This window comes from Morus notabilis, unplaced genomic scaffold (genome assembly GCF_000414095.1).
Source record: "Morus notabilis unplaced genomic scaffold, ASM41409v2 Scaffold457, whole genome shotgun sequence".
Taxonomy (NCBI): domain Eukaryota; kingdom Viridiplantae; phylum Streptophyta; class Magnoliopsida; order Rosales; family Moraceae; genus Morus; species Morus notabilis.
In genome coordinates, this window is record NW_010357333.1 from 152260 (window position 1) to 172429 (window position 20170).

General features: G+C 31.0%; 1 protein-coding gene across 3 annotated transcripts; it reads left to right on the plus strand.

Moving 5' to 3' along the window:
• Nucleotides 1-10958: 10958 nt before the first annotated feature.
• On the plus strand, nucleotides 10959-18727 carry LOC21397946. Of its 3 annotated transcripts, none has more exons than XM_024169181.1 (9): nucleotides 10959-11035; nucleotides 15251-15460; nucleotides 15859-15908; nucleotides 16216-16442; nucleotides 16589-16824; nucleotides 16898-17116; nucleotides 17781-17873; nucleotides 18006-18107; nucleotides 18194-18727. In XM_024169181.1, the coding sequence occupies exons 2-8, from the start codon at nucleotides 15275-15277 to the stop codon at nucleotides 18078-18080; spliced, it is 1086 nt and encodes a 361-aa protein (XP_024024949.1). In that variant the 5' UTR covers nucleotides 10959-11035; nucleotides 15251-15274; the 3' UTR covers nucleotides 18081-18107; nucleotides 18194-18727. The 3 variants fall into 3 exon arrangements, with proteins under 3 accessions (XP_024024949.1, XP_024024945.1, XP_024024951.1); XM_024169177.1 differs by lacking the exon at nucleotides 10959-11035 and adding an exon at nucleotides 15023-15102; XM_024169183.1 differs by lacking the exon at nucleotides 10959-11035 and having other exon boundaries at nucleotides 15238-15460.
• The last annotated feature ends 1443 nt before the right edge of the window (nucleotides 18728-20170 follow it).

Sequence of the window (20170 nt, forward strand, 5' to 3'; positions counted from 1 at the left end):
CTTATTTTCATTACTTTTATTTATTTATTTCTAATCTATTCCATCTTTTGCCTAGAACTTAAATCACAGTTTGTATACACTTATATAATTATTCTTACTAACGCTTTTATTTTATTTTTTTTCCACTTGCAGTCTATTGGAAAAGATAAGTATGTGGGCGAAAAGATTGATGAAATTCAAGCTGAAAGGAGAGAGTTTATTCAATCATATGTATTTCCATGATAATGTGTTGTTTGTTTGATTGGATTTGGCAATTATTATGCCATTGCGTGTGTTAATTAGATATGTTAACATCAAGTTTATAGTGGCTTAGTAGAATATTTATAATTTTTGTATAACATTATTTTCTACATGTTAAACAAAGAATTTCTTTTGAAGGAAAAGTTTCATAAAGATTATTAGCTTTGGTATCATTTAATAATGTGTAATTCAACAAAAACTGTCAGGGAACAACAAAAATTTTGGATGTGGCGGTGGAAATTAACTGTTATTATTTAATGATATTTAACATCGATTATAAACCGACTACGTCAACTATTTTTAACATCAGTTGTTCGATCAACTTCTTTTAACATTTTTAACATCGGTCAAAAATTATTATTAAAAAGGATGATTTTTAATGTCGCTCAATACGACGTTGGTACAAAAACCGATATTAAAAAATCATTAACAATGATTTTTGACCGATTTTAAATTACATTTTTGCAGTAGTGGTGATACACGAAGGACTGAGCAAAAGGGAAGAGAGAGGTGGTTTTTTATTACTATTTTATTTCTATTTGTAGGGAAAATTTTGATCCAAGGTAAATCACACTCCAATATATAACAACAAAAGCAGTCTACGATGGAGGAGATTCTCGGAACAAAAATGATGGAGGAAAAATTAGGCCTATCCAAATGCGGTTGTCGGGTTTGATCAATATGATGATAATTGCTGAAGGAGATATATAATTACCACAAGTATATACTAATCATATATTTGTGGGGTACAATATCTGAAAAAGACATGTAATGTAATAGCCAACTCGATATTGTGATCTAACCATAACACTTGTTGTTTGTCATAATTTCCCTTATCTTTCTGCAATCTGCACAACAAACTTAAAAAAAAAAAAAAAAAAAAAGTTCAACCGGAAAGTACTGCTACTAATATACATGTGGCCGCAATAAGGCAGGAACTCTTGCATCAATATATCACTGCCAAAATTACCAAATTCCATAGAAGGCAAGATATTACCAAATTACCAAATTATTTCAGTATAAAAAAATCCATTAATGTCTCTTTTTCTGTGTTCGAGAGAGGAGAAAACGGAAACAAAAAATGAAAAATGACTACAAGTCGTTTTTCATTTCTCTCTCATTTTACACTAAACCAAAAAATTACTTTCATTTTCATTTTTTGTCTTTAATTGTGTCAAACGTCATTTCTCTCCCATTTTCATTTTTTCTTTCTCGAAAAACATGAAAATAAAAACAAAACTAACTTCTAACACGGTTTCTCCATTTGCATTTCAAGCTCTTTTCAAAGATCAAATATTGATATTTATGTAAACAGACGAGTTTTTGGATGATTACACATTATATATAGATATATTTAATGGTGTGGTGGGATAAGAATTTAATTTTATTAATTATTATACATAATTTTTATCAATTACTCAATTTATTATAACTGTCTCATAAATATTATACAGTTAAAACAATAATGTCAACCCATGAGTGAATAAATTAGAGTTAACGGTTGAAACTATGGGCCTTTTAGGTAACGTTTTCAAAATGATTTTATTTTCAATATAAAAGTAAAAATGAGATTATTTTGAGAATCATTCTAGAACTGATTTTAAAATTGTGTTTGGTTAATTTTTTAAAAGATTATTTTGAGTATAATTATTTCACAAAAATCATTCTCACTGTTTTTTGTTTTCGTTTTCGTTTTCAAAATATTTGCTAAACAAATACGGTTTGCAGACTGTTTTTATTTTCGTGCCTCAAAAGATATGTAAAAACGTTTTAAAAAATAAGTAAAAATCAATTACAAATGCACCTATATGTTTGTATGTTTATGTATATTGTACATTATATATAAGAATAACTCCAAGCGGATCTTCAGATTCTCCAAAATAAGTTTGTTGAAAGTCGTTCTGGAACTATTACATCTGTTTAAGTATCGACCTTTACCTGCATGGATTAAGGTTAATACATGCTGGGGCTTAGACCTTAGTAGAGCCTTTTCCAACGGTTGTTTTTTCTGCATTTTCCGAACGCTCTAAAGTTGACTTTGAGTCTCTCATAATTTTAGAGATGGAAACAAAGAAGTGACTAGATTAGCTTCTTGTCTTATTCATGGTTGTCCTCCTGATCCCCAACTTTAATCTGTTCAGGAGTGACATGTCATCGTAATTGATCAGTTACTTAATTACAGGTTCAGAGTTTAGTGATTATAGCCTTCTTTTTTCCTTGATTGAATATTTCTTATTTGATCTTCTCATCCAAGATTTTTAATGTAGGTTATTCTTTTGCGTTTCTTTTTTTTTTTTTTTTTTTAAAATAAAAAGCAGATATCTAGAGTGTTGCTTTCTTCAATTTGTCTACAGTCTTTCTTTATGTTCTCTTTTTTACTTTTTTGTATTATAAGCCTTTGCTTTCCGGATTTTTATTGTTCTTTTTTCTTTTTTAATTTTAATAAAAATGATTGAGGAGCTTAACATAGGATAAGTACCAACTTAATTGAGATATAGATTTTCTTGAGGCTAATTGTAAATTCTCACCATTTATGTTTTTTAGTCCCGTTCATTTTACCGATTCGAGTTTTACTATAATAAACAGTTTTAAAAGATAATCACATCTAACTTTTTTATTACAGTAAAATTTTTTTACATAAAATCACATTTTAATTTAAATTAAAAATTTAAATTAATGAATTAAGTGAGCCCTTAATTTTTAAAAAGGTTATATCTTATTCATCAAGAGGAAAAAAAAACAAGGGATACTGCAAGCTTAATCTGACAACAGAAAGTCCAAAAGATGGGGTAATTTGTGGCACTGTTTTGCCCTGTCCATCACGGAATCTTTTTAAACGACTATATAGATCAGGCATAGGCCTAGCCTGCTATCTAAAATGAAGAGTACACATTTGATCAGAGAATAGAATCTTCTTTCTTCCATCTCCATTAAAGTCTGAACCAAACACAGCTTATCTTCCGAATTATTTGCAGTTAAAAGGGTCAACAATCTGAGTCATAAGGCAAAAAGGATTTTGCACTTTGCACTTTGCACGTACGTGACAAATGACATTATATAAATTATTGAGAGAGAAATGTACGGATACATATACAGTGGCTCCCAGAAGACAAACAAAATATGTGTATACATATATAGAGATACAATATATGCCTCCACATCGATCTGTACTGATAGGTACTATTCGCAGTAGCCACTTTTATTTTGTCCCTAAATAATGTGCATAAATCATCTTTTAATCAAAATTCAAAGAAAGATTGAAAACTATATTATAATGCCCTTCAGCACCAAACATTAATAAACTTAAATTCCTCAATATCTAAATCTCTTTTTGTTCCAAGGCCTGAAACTTTCCATATATATAGCGTCACAATATACTAAAATTAACAAGTTGATAATACATTCTCGTATATATGTAAATCCTTCACCAAATAGGTTGTTTATATACCGTGTTTATTATGATAAAAATGTATTGATTTCAATCAGTGCTGAAATTTTAGACGGGCCGTCCGTGACCGTCAAAAAATTTGAATTTTTACCCGATTACCGAACCCGAACTACTAAAAAATTCAGGCTGCCAGACCCGACCCGAATTTCACCTTGGACGGGCTTCGGGCAGGAGTTAGCTGCCCGTGCCCGGTCGGGCTGCCGATGCCTGACTGGCTGCCGAATTTTTAAACATTTTTTATATTATATTTTTATATTGTATAATGTGTATATACATATATATATTACAATTTGAAATTTGAAATGAACACACGAACTATATAAAAAAATTATTTCTTTATTGATTTTTAAATTTGTAATTTATGATTGCCTCGTTAAAAACCTTACCAAGAAAAACTCAATTGGGATAAAAACTTGGTAAGGAAAAAATAGTGCAATCATTGTGGGACGAATTACAAATTTGACGAACTTACAAAGTCTATACAAGATTACAATAACACTATACAAATTATAAATTACAAAGTAAATAAATATTTACAAATTACAATAATAAAATTTAATTTGAAGTAGAACGATCGTCTTGAAAATTAAAAGTTAATCTATTAATCTCGCTTATCCATTCTTGGCTTGCCAGTGAGATTGTATCGTGTAAGCGTTGGTCGGAACGATTTCAATCCTTGATGCACACCAAAGCTTCAACAATATCCTGTTGCAATGCGTTAAGTATTCGGCCGGTTGTACTGAATGCTTGTTCGGCTGCAACGGTGGAGACCGGGATTGAAAAAATATCCATTGCTAGTCGTGTTAGGATCGGCCAAGTTAATGCTCGTGCCTTTCACCACTGAACGAAATCAAACATTTCATTATTGTCTACAATTAAGCCCTCACTCAGGTGTGCCAATAACTCGTTGAATCCGCCGCTATTGCCGCCACCTCTTGATGAAGATCCACTCCCAGATTTTTTTTGACCTTGAGTCGTCGTCTTCTTCTTCTTCTTAGACAACCTGAAAACATTCAAGAATGAATGCGGATTGTCGTCTCGTTGTTGCGATTATTCAACACGAGGTGTGTTTCTAAACCTACTTTCGTAAGATATATAGAGAGAAACTATTTTTTCCTTTATAATAGGAAATTGGTTAGTAGTGTCGATAGCTAAAAATTCACCTAAGTTATCTAATCCACTTTCTAAACCTTCTAATTTTAATCTAGGGTCGAAAATAACACCGAAATCATACAACGTGGGTAATTTAGACCAATATTTCTTAAACTTCTTTTCTATAGAGGCGATAGGAACTCCTAAAACCTCGTGGGACCTAAATTCACTAAATAAAATAGACATTCTTAAAAGTTCTCCTAATGCTAATGGTGATGTTGGGTAATAAGTTCCACTAAGCTTTAAGGTACATTCGTGAAATCTACCTAAAAAGTTATACAAGAGTTCGGCAACTTGTCAATTAGTTTCATCTATAAATCCTGGTCTTAATTTTGTATTAACATAATTTGTTATAGCATCTTTATAGGGGATGCATTGTTCAAGCATTATATACGTGGAGTTCCATCATATTGGCATATCTAAGGCTAATGCTCTAGGATTTTGATTACATGCTTGTAGAAATCTAAACCAATCTTATATTCTTTGATTACTACCTTGAATTCAAGCAATGTTATCTATAATTCTTTTAATATGATCTGACATTGATTTTAAACCGGATTTTACTATTAAATTAATTATATGACATGCACAACTTTGGTGAGATATATCATTATTACCGAATAAACTTAAATCATTTTCAAAAAGTTCTATTGCTTTAGTATTTGTAGTTGCATTATCTAATGTTATGGCCATTATTCTATCTCTTAAACTATATTCATCAATGACAGATAAAATTGTAGTATGTGATCCTATAACACATTTAAAACCTAAGATTCTCTTATCCAAATCAAAACCTTTAACATAATGTCCGGTTACAGCTAAATAATCATTGTTGGCAATGGCGGACCAAATATCCACCGTTAACGCAATGCAACCACTGGTAGAGTGTAGAATGTTGATTAATGCTTCCTTTTCTTGTTTATATAATTTTAATGCATCTTTCCTAAGAGTAGTTCTAGAAAAAAATTGTGCATTAGGATTATGTACAATTTTAATATAACGCTGTCAATTTCTTTGTTAAATAAAACTTAGTGGTTGATCTAATGTGGCTATTAATCATGTCATTTCTATACAATCAACTTGCGGATCGTATTTCCACGTGCTTAGACGGCCGGTTTGACGGTCAAATGATAATTGTGTTTGGCAGAGATCAGCTCCGCCTCCTTGCTTTTGAAGACACTTTTCAGAGTGTCTTTTTAAGTGTGTAGTGTCGTGAATAGTGTTACCTTATAATTTCTCACCACAATATTTACATTGAGCTATGTATTTAATGTTACCGTTATTGTCGACCTCCTCGAATGTGTTGAAGTACTCCCAAACTGCTGAGGTATGTCTACTAGGGGTCGGATTTGCAGTTTCCTCAGCAACTCTTTCCGTAGTTTGTGATTCCTGCGTTTGAAAACCATTAGGAAATTGCCCTTCTTCAATGTTGAATTGGGCATAATGGGAATATCACCACCATAACTAAAAGAAGCCATTATGAAAAATAAGAGAGATTGAGAGCGCTTTGAGAGAGATTAAGAGAGATTTAAGCGAGATTAAGAGAGATTTGAGAGAGATTAAGAGAGATTAAGAGAAATTGAGTGAGAATGAGAGTTTTTGGGTGAGGAAAATGGTTGGGGGGTATTTATAGGAAAATTTTTGGCTTGAAAAAAAAAAAATTTTCCCCCAAAAATTTGAGTCCAACAGCTAGTAAATTTTTCGGGCAGTCGGGTCGGGTCAGGCAAGAATCGGGCAACGGTCTAAATTATAGCCGTTGGGATTTGAATTTTCAGACAAAATTCAGGCGGCGGTCGGGTTCAGGCAAAAAGATCCGTTGGGTTCAAAATTCGGGCAGAATTCGGGTTAACGGTCAAAAAAATTCGGGCAACGGGCAAAATTCGGGCACATTTAGGTTACGCCGGAAAATTTAAAAAAAATCTGGCGGACGGCGAGGACGACTTCTCCACGGTGGCGGGCAGTCGGGGAATGAATTTTTTCAGACTGCCCGAGCCCGTGCCCGACTAAAAACCTCGTACGGGCGGCGAATGGCACCTGCCCACCACCCGAACTTGCACCACTAATTTCAATTAAGCTAAGATTTTGTCAAGAAAATAGCCCAAGGCTGCAATTATGTACGCATGTCTTCCATCATCACTATCGGTTTTACAGAATCAATATCTACTATCTTATTTTCTGTTTTTATTGGCTGTCTCTACAATTAAATTTTGACTCATAAATTACTTGAGTATTTTTAGTACTTAATTTCTATTTATGTAGTTAGATTGTTAAATTTAAATGACGTGATAAATAAGTGGCGGATGAATATCTAATTAGACAAAAAAATGAGGGACTGGGTTTCACAATCCGAGTCACGGGTCCTATATATGTGGGGGTGGGGGACAAGCACCTTTTGAGGCCAGTGTAGTACGAGAGTGACATGAGTATTAAGTAGTCTACTCTAGTACTCGTTAAATATACATCATACAACTTTCATGTGCCCAAAGATATTGGACCTTAATTGGTGATTTACGTCAAGTTAAAAAATCCACACCATACTATAGCACAAAATGTTACCCCAATGAAGTTAATGCCGTGAAAGAAGGGTCCAATAATATCGTGGTTTCCTAAAGCCAAGTTCAACTAATTGCAGTTCAGTTCAGTGAAAAGAGGCATTACAAAGAAGGAATGAGATGAGTTTGGGTTGGCCTTTGTGATTTTGTAATTTTGGGCCAAGATGAAAAAGTTTGGCTTCTTTTATGTGGGCTCAGTCCGAATCTTAACATGAGAATGGAGGCTGAATCACACGGGTGTGTTTAGTTGGGTGGAAATGAATGGAATGAAATTTTAGTTTGATGTTTGATTAGATTTAAAAAAAAAAAAATGATCATTCAAAATGAATGACTATTCACATATTTTAACCGAATCATCATTCCTTTCTCATATGAGAGAAATGACAATTCTGAGTTCTTTTTTTATTCTTTTCTATAATTACCCTTCAATATTATAATATAATTAAAATATATTATATAATAGTTATATCTTATAATAGAATATAATATAATATATAATAATAATTTTAGTATATTATATTATATTCTATTATAAGATATAACTATTATATAATATATAATAATAATTTTAGTATATTATATTATATTCTATTATAAGATATAACTATTATATAATATATAATAATAATTTTAGTATATTATATTATATTCTATTATAAGATATAACTATTATATAATATATAATAATAATTTTAGTATATTATATTATATTCTATTATAAGATATAACTATTATATAATATATAATAATAATTTTAGTATATTATATTATATTCTATTATAAGATATAACTATTATATAATATATAATAATAATTTTAGTATATTATATTATATTCTATTATAAGATATAACTATTATATAATATATAATAATAATTTTAGTATATTATATTATATTCTATTATAAGATATAACTATTATATAATATATAATAATAATTTTAGTATATTATATTATATTCTATTATAAGATATAACTATTATATAATATATAATAATAATTTTAGTATATTATATTATATTCTATTATAAGATATAACTATTATATAATATATAATAATAATTTTAGTATATTATATTATATTCTATTATAAGATATAACTATTATATAATATATAATAATAATTTTAGTATATTATATTATATTTTATATTTTATATTGATAGATAAAATATTAGTGTTATATATAGTATAAGGGTAAGTTTGTCAACATGAAAATATTCATGTTTCATTCCAGAGAATTTTTAAAATTACAACCAAACAAATGAATCAACTTTGTTTTTCATTCCATTCCCATTACCATTCTCATTCTCATTCCCATTACCATTCCCTCACTGTAACCAAACGCACCCTTAGAGAGATAACCTGAAAAAATGAATAATTTATCCGTAAAAGTGCATGAGATTTTTACTCATTATTCTTGATAAATATTTTTTTATTAGTGTAATTATTTAACTGAAAAAGTTATGAATCAAGAGTAAATGATAAAAATCTTAACCCATACATTTTTAAAGAGTATTTGTTAAAATTATCCTTTTACTATAATATTTTCTCATGTAAAAAAAAAATTAAATTTCTATTATATTCAAACCCACAAACCAAACGAACTATGCATTTTTAGTTGCAAAAACTTTTGGTGCCATATATTAAAAATGGAAGGAAGACTAAATTTTTATGACTAAAATAACTTAGTCACTGAAAATAATATTTAACAACCAAAAGTTGGTCACTAAAGATTTAATGTTTTTTGCGACTAAACTATTAGTCATTGAACAACATAAAATCTTACAATTTCAATGACCGAAACACTTTTAGTCATTAAATTAATAAACCACTTAGATCTTTTTTTAACGAAATATAGTTTTTTTATATAATCAATTAAACAATTAACCAACTAAGATAAATACCCATATATATATATATATATATATAAAAGGAAGAGGTTGATTGAGATGTGGGTAATATAACGAAAAAGAGGAGATTTTCATGCTTTTCCGCTGATTCTGCGGCAAGGAATTATTATTATTATATTTTTTTAGTAAAGCAAATTATTAAAAGAGGAATAAAAGAATAAAAAAAAGTTTGGATAAGTAAGAATTAGTTGGAACCTTTTGAATAATTATTAATTTGAAATTTAATTACAATTTTATATATATACCCACATTATATACATACTATGGTGACTTCGGCTGTTGCCGAAGTCACCACAAATTCGGGTTGACGAGTCTTATTAATTTATATATATATATATATATATATATATATTATAAAGAGAGTGAGATTAGGTTTTGACATAGGAAATCTCATATCTGTATATATGCCTAAAGCAGTAGGTTTCCTATTAGGTTTTGATCTCATATCTGTATATATGCCTAAAGTATTGGCATAAGTCTCATTCTACTCTCTCTTTCTCCCTTCTCTTTATATGCGATTTTGTCCCATCACTAACGCTTAAATAATTTCTAAGAGAGACTCCACTGCTGTTCAATTCTGAAGCCATTATCTTTTCTCTCACTCTCCTCTCTTAACGCCGCTTTTGAAGAATTCTTTTAAGGATTTTATTTGCTGGCTATCATGTTTGTTTAGGGAATTTTTGTTTAGATTCTAAAGACTTGGAAGGCGCAAAAAAAAAAAAAAAAAAAAAAACTGGTAGTTGAAAGGCACATAAATATTTTTATTATTTTTCTCATAATTTTAAGCAAGAAATAAAAAAGGAGTCAATTTTCTTCAGCTTTCAGTTGTTTAATATTGAAGGAGAACTAAACACCTCTTGAAAACAAAAGACTCCTCTCTTTAGTTTCTTCCACTTCCATTTCTGATATGTTCAGAGAATCAAGAGAATTTGGACAGAATTTTGCCGCTCAGCTGCAAATAACAGGCAAGTTCTTCACTTTTTTTATTGATGTAATATCTTTGTTTTGTTGTAATATCTCTTTTCACCGCTTCTTTAATATCCGAGAAACACGGATAATATTTGTGTGTAGATATGTATTTTTTTGGTTTCTCCTTTGTGTTTTGGCTAAATCTATGGTTAATTTTTTATGGGTATTCAGTTATTTATCTTAATTGTTCACCGGTGTTTTCATATTTATGAATTATTGTTTGAAGGTTTAATGTTATGTGCCTTTTAAGGATTTTGTCCTATCACTAACGCTTGAATTTTTTTTTAGATTGTACTCGAGAAGAATTCTAGAGTTTGGCTTGACATATAATTCTCATGATATGACATGAATGAGTTTCTAATGAATTTGAATTCTAAGAATATTTAATTCCAGTATTTTAGTATTGTTTTAGAATTTTTGGATTTTATGAATTTCTTATTATTTAAGACATGTTTTGTAAAATCCGTTTTAAATGTCAAAATTGAGTATTTTAATTTATAAAAATTCTGAGATTGCTATTGATATGTTAACCAATTTTACACAAAGTTTTAGTCTCTGATCATGTCTATATTTTTAATTAAAATTCGTTGACCATTATGTACTCTGTTTGATCAATATATACATGCATGCTTATGACTACAGCATTGTCAGACTGTAATTGCTCTTTTATGTTGCTGGTTTGTTGCAGCATGTTCCTAGAACCAATGGTGAAATACCCTCGGTCGATGAAGCAACTGTAGATCATCAAAGGCTTTTAGACAGGTATTGTTTTTTGCTCATCTGATGATATTTGCTAGATTTTTTTGTAAAGATACTTCTGCATTAAAGCCTACTAGAATAGGTTTTAGCTTCTAGTTTGTCAACTAAGTAAAGTTGTCCTGTTGCTCCCATGGACTGATGGCGTTAGACTTAACTTCTTCTTACAGTTGAATTTGTTATAAGCAGTTAACGCTTTCAATCATGGACAAGAATTGGATATGGAATAATAATAAGTTATCACAAGAATATACTGATGGCGTCAAGAACTTCATTGCAATTGCTCGCAATCACTTGAACAATGACAATAAGACTCGCTGCCCCTGCATCGAATGTGTAAACTTCTTCTTTCATGATATAGTAACAATTGAACGACATCTATGGTTTTATGGTTTCTCTAAACATTATACGAACTGGATATATCATGGAGAGGTTGACGTCAATCTAAAATCTAACAATCAAGAAGAGGTTGTTTCAAACATGAGAGACGATAATGAAGGTTCTGATAGTGACGATATGATACCAGTACTTGAAGATGCAACTGGAGGAATTCCCCAAAGCAATAATCAAAATGAGACAACTTTAGGAGAGTAAAGTCATATTGGACGCGACAAATTTAAAGAACTATTTGAAGAAGCAACTAAAGTACTTTATCCTGGTTACACGAAGAATTCTTCTCTTACAAGCATTGTCAAGTTAATGCATGTGAAGGTGATGAACAATTGAAGTAACAAGTCATTTGATATGTTACTTCAAATACTTAGAGAAACATTTCCAGGCGGCGATAAGCTTCCAAGTTCCTACTATGAAGCTAAACGAATGTTCCGTGAACTTGGTTTAGGCTATGAAACAATTCATGTGTGCGTAAATGATTGTTCTCTATTTTGGAAACAACACAAGGATGCTGAAAAATGTGCTATTTGTAATGAACCAAGGTACAAACCAGGTCGTACGAAAGGAAAAAAGATACCAAAGAAAAAGATGTATTATTTTCAAATTACTCCTCGTCTACAGAGACTTTTTATGTCAAGACACACATGTGATGATATGAGATGGCACAAAGAAAAATGTGTCAATACCGAAGGTGTGCTTAGACATCCTGCATATGTTGAGGCCTGGAAGGAATTTGATCAAGAATATCCATGGTTTGCAGAGGACCTAAGAAATGTTAGATTGGGACTTGCAACTGATGGTTTCAACCCATTTGGTAGTCTTAATGTCAAATATAGTGTGTGGCCTGTTATTTTAGTACCATATAATATGCCACTTTGGAGATGCATGAAACAAATGTTTTTTATTATGGCGATATTAATTCCCGGTTCCAAAGCCCCTGGTAAAGATATTGATGTATATTTACAACCCTTAATTAATGAGCTGAAAGAATTATGGAAAAATGGGATTAGAACGTACGATGTGTCAAAAGATGAATATTTTACGATGCATGCTACAGTTTTATGGACAATCAATGACTTTTCAGCTTATGGTACAATATCAGGGTGGAGCACAAAAGGTTATAAGGCATGTCCTGATTGTAATGAGGATGGAACATCCTTCTACATTAAGGACAAGATTAGTTATATGGGGCATCGTCGATATTTACCTATGGATCATCCGTGGCAGAAAAGTAAACGTTATGATGGTAAAATTGAACGATGACCTCCTCCTAGAACATTCACAGGTGATGATATCTTAAGGCAACTGGAAAAGGTAGAAGAATTTATCCCAGGAAAAAAGATCGTAAAAGAAAAAGAAAAAAGAAAAGGTGATGTGCGTGGTAAGAAAAGAAAACGTGTTGTGCTTGCCAGGAAAAAAAAATAATGATGTTCCAACAAATAATTGGAAGCGAAAATGCATTTTGTGGGAGTTAGAATACTGGTCAAAATTGAAGCTAAGACATAATTTAGATGTGATGCATATTGAGAAAAATATTTGTGAGAGTCTATATGGGACAATCTTATGCATGGATGGAAAGTCGAAGGATACTGACAAAGGTCGGCTTGGCTTGGCTGAATTGAACATACGAAAAGAATTGCACTCACAACAAAAAGGTGATAAGTTTTTTAAGCCCGTAGCATGTTACACATTATCATTAAAAGAATGAAGAAAATTTTGTGAGTGGTTAAGTTCTGTCAAGTTTCCAGATGGTTTTGCTGCAAACATTTTGAGAAATGTGAATATAAGTGAGGGGAAAATATCAGGTTTGAAGAGTTATGATTGTCACATTTTATTGTAATGTCTTATTACCCCTGGGTTAAGGCCTTATATGAAAAAGGAAGTGATTGTCGCAATTTCTGAACTATCATTATTTTTTCAGAAGCTATGTGCAAGAACATTGTATGTTACGGACTTGGATGCCGATGGGATTATCAAGTGTATGTGTAAGCTTGAATCTATTTTTCCCCCATTATTTTTTGACATAATGGTTCACCTAGCTGTACATTTACCTTATGAAGCAAAGTTGGCTGGTCCAATACACACACGGTGGATGTATCCGTTTGAAAGGTAGTATCGTATACTTTATCTTTCCAACAACACGTCTAACAAAAAATAATTATTATTAATAAAGTGTCATGTCTATTCTTAACCAGGGCACTAGGTACTCTAAAGAAGTATGTTAAGAATAAGGCTCGACCAGAAGGATCAATTGCTGAAGGGTATATCATCAATGAGGCATTAAACTAGTGTTCAATGTATCTTCATGGAATTGAAACTCAGTTCAATTGTTCAGAGCGGAATTCAGACCGTGTTGAAGAGCGAACAGAACCTATCTTATCAGCTTTTGCTCAACCTACAAGATTATTTGGGAAAAAGGAATCATTACACTTAAGAAGTGATTTTGATTCTGAATACGAAAATGCACATTGGTACATTTTAAACAATTGTCCTGAAGTGCAACCCTATATTGAGTAAGTTTATTCACAAACATTAGTATCATTTTCTTTCTTGGATTTTTGTTTTTTGTTTTATATTTTTATTTTATTTTATTTCATTTTATTTTTACTTGTTTTCTTGTTTTGTTTTGTTTTTTTTAGTTTTCAATTTTTTTTATTTTTCTTTTACTTAAGAGCCTCCTACAATGATTAAAGTATGATTTCATGTCAAACAGTGAACATTTAAAATTATTACTATCCAAAGGCACCACAAATATCCTTCAAGCCCAACAATCACAATTTTCATCTTGGTTCAAGAAAAAAGTAAGAATGTTATATATAATAGTTTGTCATTGTTCTATTACAAGTATTTTCCGCACTAACATTTGTAATAAATGACAGATCGAAACAACACGTAAATCATCACCAGGTGAAGTGAGTGAGTCTATGTATGCTCTGTCATGTATGCCGGATTATCGAATTGATCAATATGGCGGATGTATAGTAAATGGAGTTCGATATCATACAGAAAGTTGAGATGTTGGACGATCAACTCAAAATTACGGTGTTTGGGTAGAAGGTGAACATAATGGCAATGAATGTGATTTTTATGGTATTATAACTAATATTTGGGAGCTCACCTATTTATTAAACCATAAAGTGGTACTATTTAAATGCACATGGTATAAAACTGAGGGAAGGAATAATATACATCAAGAATTTCATATCACCAGCATAAATGTAAGCTCGAAGTGGTATCAAGATCAACCGTTTATCCTTGCAAACCAAGCAAACCAAGTATTTTATTTGCGTGATGACAAGTTCAGCTCAGATTGAAAAGTTATGGAAAAGGTACATTATTGTCACCTCTGGAATATTCCAAAAGTTACACCTGAAAGTGCACACGAATACGAGGAGGATGCCGATTTTTCTAGTGAAGCTTACCAAGAGGAAAGATCAAATGATATTAATGTAACATTTGATGAGTCAAATGTTGAGGCTCCTCTAAATCGTGAAGATGTTGGGATGACAGAGATTGACTCCTTAGTCGTCGAACTCCCAATAAATCTTGCTGATGATCAGATTCAACATGAATCAGATACAAATGAGGATAATTACGAGGAATCAGATTCTGCTGATAATGTAGAACCAAATGATATCGTTAAAGATATGATGATGAGAGTGATTGACTTATAGAAAATGGTAATCTCTGTAACTTTTATATCATTTTTTTATATATTTTTATTAGAGGCTTTATTATAATACTATAGGTTTAATAAAAATTATAAATTAAAAACGATTTATAACAAAACTCTTTTCCCCTCTTTCTCTCACACGAATTCTGATGTAGAAACGCTCAATACCCTCGCAAGCCATGTGTCCTCTCTCGCCTCTCAGCATCTCCGATTCATCCCCACCCCCTCCTCTGATCATCGGAAACTGCTCTTGGTCTCCACCAAGACACCTTCGGAGTTCCGGAAGAATCGCGCCGTCTCGGAGCCCGATGAGAAGCTCCGCGCCCTACGTGAGCTCTTCTCCTCCCTCTCAAGACGCTCACCAGGTTCAATTTAGTTCCTTTTTCCCATATTTTTCTTTTTCGTGATTGAATTTGGAGATTTTCTTTTTCGTGATTGAATTTGGAGTTTTTTTTCTCTATTGTTAGAGGAAAAATAAATAGCATAAAAAAATAAAAAAAAAGATTTAACTGTCGTTGGACTAAATAAAAATGCAAGTTAAGTTTAAAAGAAAAATGAAAAAATGAAAAAGAAATTGGCGCCATAAAATGAAATATAGTTTAAAAAGAAAAATAAAGAACCCGCGCAGTCTCCATAATTCACGTTCATGTTTGAGTTAGTGCACTATACGGTTTTATTTATCCTCTCAACTATACAGTTTTATGTATGCTCTCAACTCTTGATAATATAAAAGTATCCATTGAAAGAAAACTGAATACTCCAGGAAACTCCAAAACACAGGAGTGAAACCAAGAAGGAACATCAGCGTTTCAGGTTAGTCATTTCTGCAATGATTAAAATCAATTATATTTCTGTGTATTGTCTTTCTCATATCAATAGAAAATTTGTTCACTTTTATTACTTACTGCTCTGTTTTCTCTTATGGAATCACAGTATCCCACACCTTAAAATTAGTGTGTCTATATAAATTATGTCTACAATCTAGTATGTAATGTTGATCTAAACTATAAATGGACTTCGTTTTGCCTCAACTTGAAATATGCTAACAATGTTGTTTCACTTATAATTGAATGTATTTATGATTTCAATCAGAATTCACTTTAGTCATTTTTCTTTTCAGCTATGCCACCAAGAAAGAGGAATCCTGCACCCACCCCTACGTCCTTCGGTATGTCTTTCAAAGTCTCCTATCAATCCTACTATTTCAACACCAGCAACAGGGGGTGGAGCATTCCATCCACCCATATTCCTTCATCTATATTGAGGGCAACCCCTTCCACAGTTCTGTCAACCATCATCACTCATGCACATCCCCTCCAGATGATCTACAAGGTTCAACATCTTCTGGTAATTATCCATATACTTATTATTATTCCTTTTTAATTTTTGTCTATTATTTAGTATGACGCTTTGTTTATTATTATTATTATTATTATTATTATTATTATTATTATTATTATTATTATTATTATTATTGTTTTTTTGCTTTTCAGCACCACCAAAGAAAAGAACTCGTGGCCCTGATCGAAGTAAGGGCACAAGTCATTTAATTAGTGAGAACAAGTTGGATATGACTTATAACAAGGGAGAGCTTCATCCTTATGGTGACAATGCATCAAGATTTGCATCTGAAATTGGTATTATTGTACGAGATCATGCCCCACTTAGAGTTAAAGGATGGAGCAAGATTGACAATGGAGATAAAGAAGTCATTTACACCCGCATTAAGGTAACTATTTCAGTAAAGTATTTTGATATAATATGAATAGTAATTTGTAAATTTTGTTAAATATGTGATACAGGACAAGTTCAACTTAAACTTGAATGATACAGATTTGGTGAACATCATCGATAGCCACTGTTCTAATCGTTATAAAAATCATCGAAATAGTTTGCATGGATATTATAAGAACATGATAAAGAATGGAAAAAATCCAAGAGCTCATCCACCTTCAAAAGTGAGATCAAATGAGGACTGGGAGTGGCTGTGTGATAACATTTTTAGCAACCCACAATGGCAGGTATGCATTTATATTTCTCCTATTTAGTTTATTTATTTCTTGTGTATCTCATGGCATGTAATATGTTTTAATTTTTTATTCGGGCTTTATTTTTAATAAGAGTTGCCACCCAATATGTTGAAGAATTTAATAGATTCTTCATATTGTTAATTCGGCCAGTGACTACATTTGTTCTTTTATTACTATTAAGTAAATACAATACAAATATATGTGTGTTGCAGCTATATGTCCATATATATAAAGTGGTTGATTAGGAAAGAGATGTAATACAAATTTTATGGTGTGTCTATGTATAAAAAGCCTCTAAACAGTAGTACTCTACGTTCATATTTTTTTCCCAAGTTTTCTTTTACTTTTACCTAGCCTTTACTTGAACTACGTTTCCATTCCAAAAAAAAAAAAAAAAAAAAAAAAAAAAACAGAAGTGTTCAATTTTCAAAACGAGTAGCTAAAGTTTAGCTTTCAGGTAACAACCTATATACTTTAGATTGTGTGGCCTTTTTAGATTGATTGTTTGGTGAAACTGCAACCAAACTCCAATAAAAATAGAAAAATTATGTATATATTGTCACTTCTTTTAAATTATGTACAATGTATTTCTATCTTCTAAACTTTGTAGAATCTTTTCTATATTTGTGTGCTAATGCAATAGTAACTGGTGCAGAAACGATCTGAGGCAGCAACCGGTAATAGAGGTAGACTCACACATGTTCATCGAGCTGGATCCAAGTCTTTTATCGGACACCGATCACAAGTGGTAATTTACTTTAACGAAAAGCAAACTAAAAATTTTTTTAATTCACATAGAGAGGAAAAGGTTAATTACTTATTTATATATGACTTTAGATTAGCTCTACTTTTAATTAGTTTAAATGTTAATGCTTAACAGTCATCTGAAGGTGTTTTTGAGCTTGGACGGATTGAGTTATTTAAAGAGACTCATTGGAATGCAGCTCATAGTTGAATTAATGAAGAGGCTGAGACAAGATATGTATGTTTTATTTTTTAATAATATTTTGATCGTTTGCTATATATATTAAGTATTTAATTTGCAAACATATTTGTTTAAAATTGCAGAACCAAATGGTAGAGCTAAGGCAGCAAGGGGAGGACAATAATGAAGTTGTAGATGAGGTCGCAATATGTGCTCAGATTCTTGGTAGTGAAAGAAATGGGTATATACCAGGTCTTGGACCAATAACTCGTAAGCAATCATCTCAATCTTCTACTCAAGTTGAGGCACAATTTCAACAACGTGTTGGAGACATGGCTGATCAAATGCGAATGGATTTTCAAAGAGAGCGAGAGGAGATCACTATAACAATCCGGCAACAATTAAGAAATGAGCTTCTCGAGGAAGTGCGGAGAGAGATGATAGCTCTCATGAATGGACCAGATGAACATCCTTTCCCAAGTTTTCAATCGTCACAACAACCACCGCCACCGCCGCCGCCCGCATCAGCCGTTTGATATTTCTTTATAAGTTCGTTTATATTTAGAGATATGTTCAACTATTTAGTTTGATGTTTATGTGTTTAGGTTTATGTTTTTAAATCTATATACTCTAATTTGTTTGATGTTTACTTCTAAAAACTCGAACTATCTATGATATGCCGGTATTTAGATATGTGATTTAACAATTATTTAGATATGTTATTCTCTTATCTAATTAAATATTATGCTAATTCTTTAAATAAAAATTAGCAATCAAATACTTTTTTAGCAATTAAAAAATTAGTCACTCAAAACAGAAGTCATGAGTTTCTATCAACTACAATTTCTTAAAATAACGACTAAAAGTTAGTCACTTAAAGTTAGTTAATAAATTAATTAGTGACTAATTGTTAGTAGCTACAAAATCAAAAATAAAAAATTTCAATGACTAACTTGTAGTCACTAAATTAGAAATTTTAGCGACTAAAAGGTTAGTCATTATATGTCTAATAATTGATTTAACAACAACTAATAATTAGTTGCCAATTAGCTTTCACATAGTCACAAAAAATAATTTGGTCTCTTTGCAACACAAATTTTTGGTGCCTGTGAAATTTTGTTTACGACCAACTAAAAAACTTTTGCAACTAAAATTTTAGTCATTGAATGCATGAATATCTAGCGACTACAAAATTTTAGTCGTAAAAAACATTCTATGACCAATTTTTAGCAATCATGTAGCGACTATTTTTTTAATTACAGAAGATTTTATGCGACTAAATTTAGATTTTTTATGACTAAAAAATTAACTGTTAAAAGTCAAATTTCTTGTAGTACTTTGTCAATGTTTGCAAATATATATTATCTTGAATAAATGCAAGTTCTACACACTAATAGAATGACGAATATAATTCACAATCTTTTCAATTCTTTTTATTCTGGGATTTTCAGAGAGCAGTGAAAGTGGCCACGCATATATTATTAGATCCTGTTTATTTCACTGATTTGAGTTTTGTTACAGTAAATAGCTCTAAAAAATAGTCACATCTAATTTTTTTACTACAGTAAAAAGTTCTCACATAAAATTATATCTCAACTTAAATTAAAAATTTAAATTAACGAACTAAACGAGTCCTTATTATTAACTTACAAGGTGGGTAATTATATAAAAAAAAAAAAACTTACAATAAATGCATATCAAATCAATATATTCTTGACCAACTATATCAATTAATGTCGAGCATTTCTAATAATCACTAGGAAACAATCAGATATGGAGTTGCAATGTTACTTTCAAGTGGTCCTTACCGACGTGTACGTGGTTCATTAGGCCGTCTACTAAACAAATTGATTAAGAAAGAATTTCACATCGTCAGCTAAATGTGCTTGAATTTTATTTTATTTTATTTTTTTAGAAAAAGCGATTAGAAAGGTCAACTGAATTTTCGTAGTCTGGTTGGCTCAGTAGCTATCTAAAACTTTTGCAGGTGAAGGATACCATCAAACATTGTTTTTTTTTTTAATTAATTAATTTATTTCATATCAAATTCTTTATCGCAGAGAAGGTTATTTTATTTTACGGAAAAGAATTATTATTTTAAGTGTTGGGTTAAATTTTTA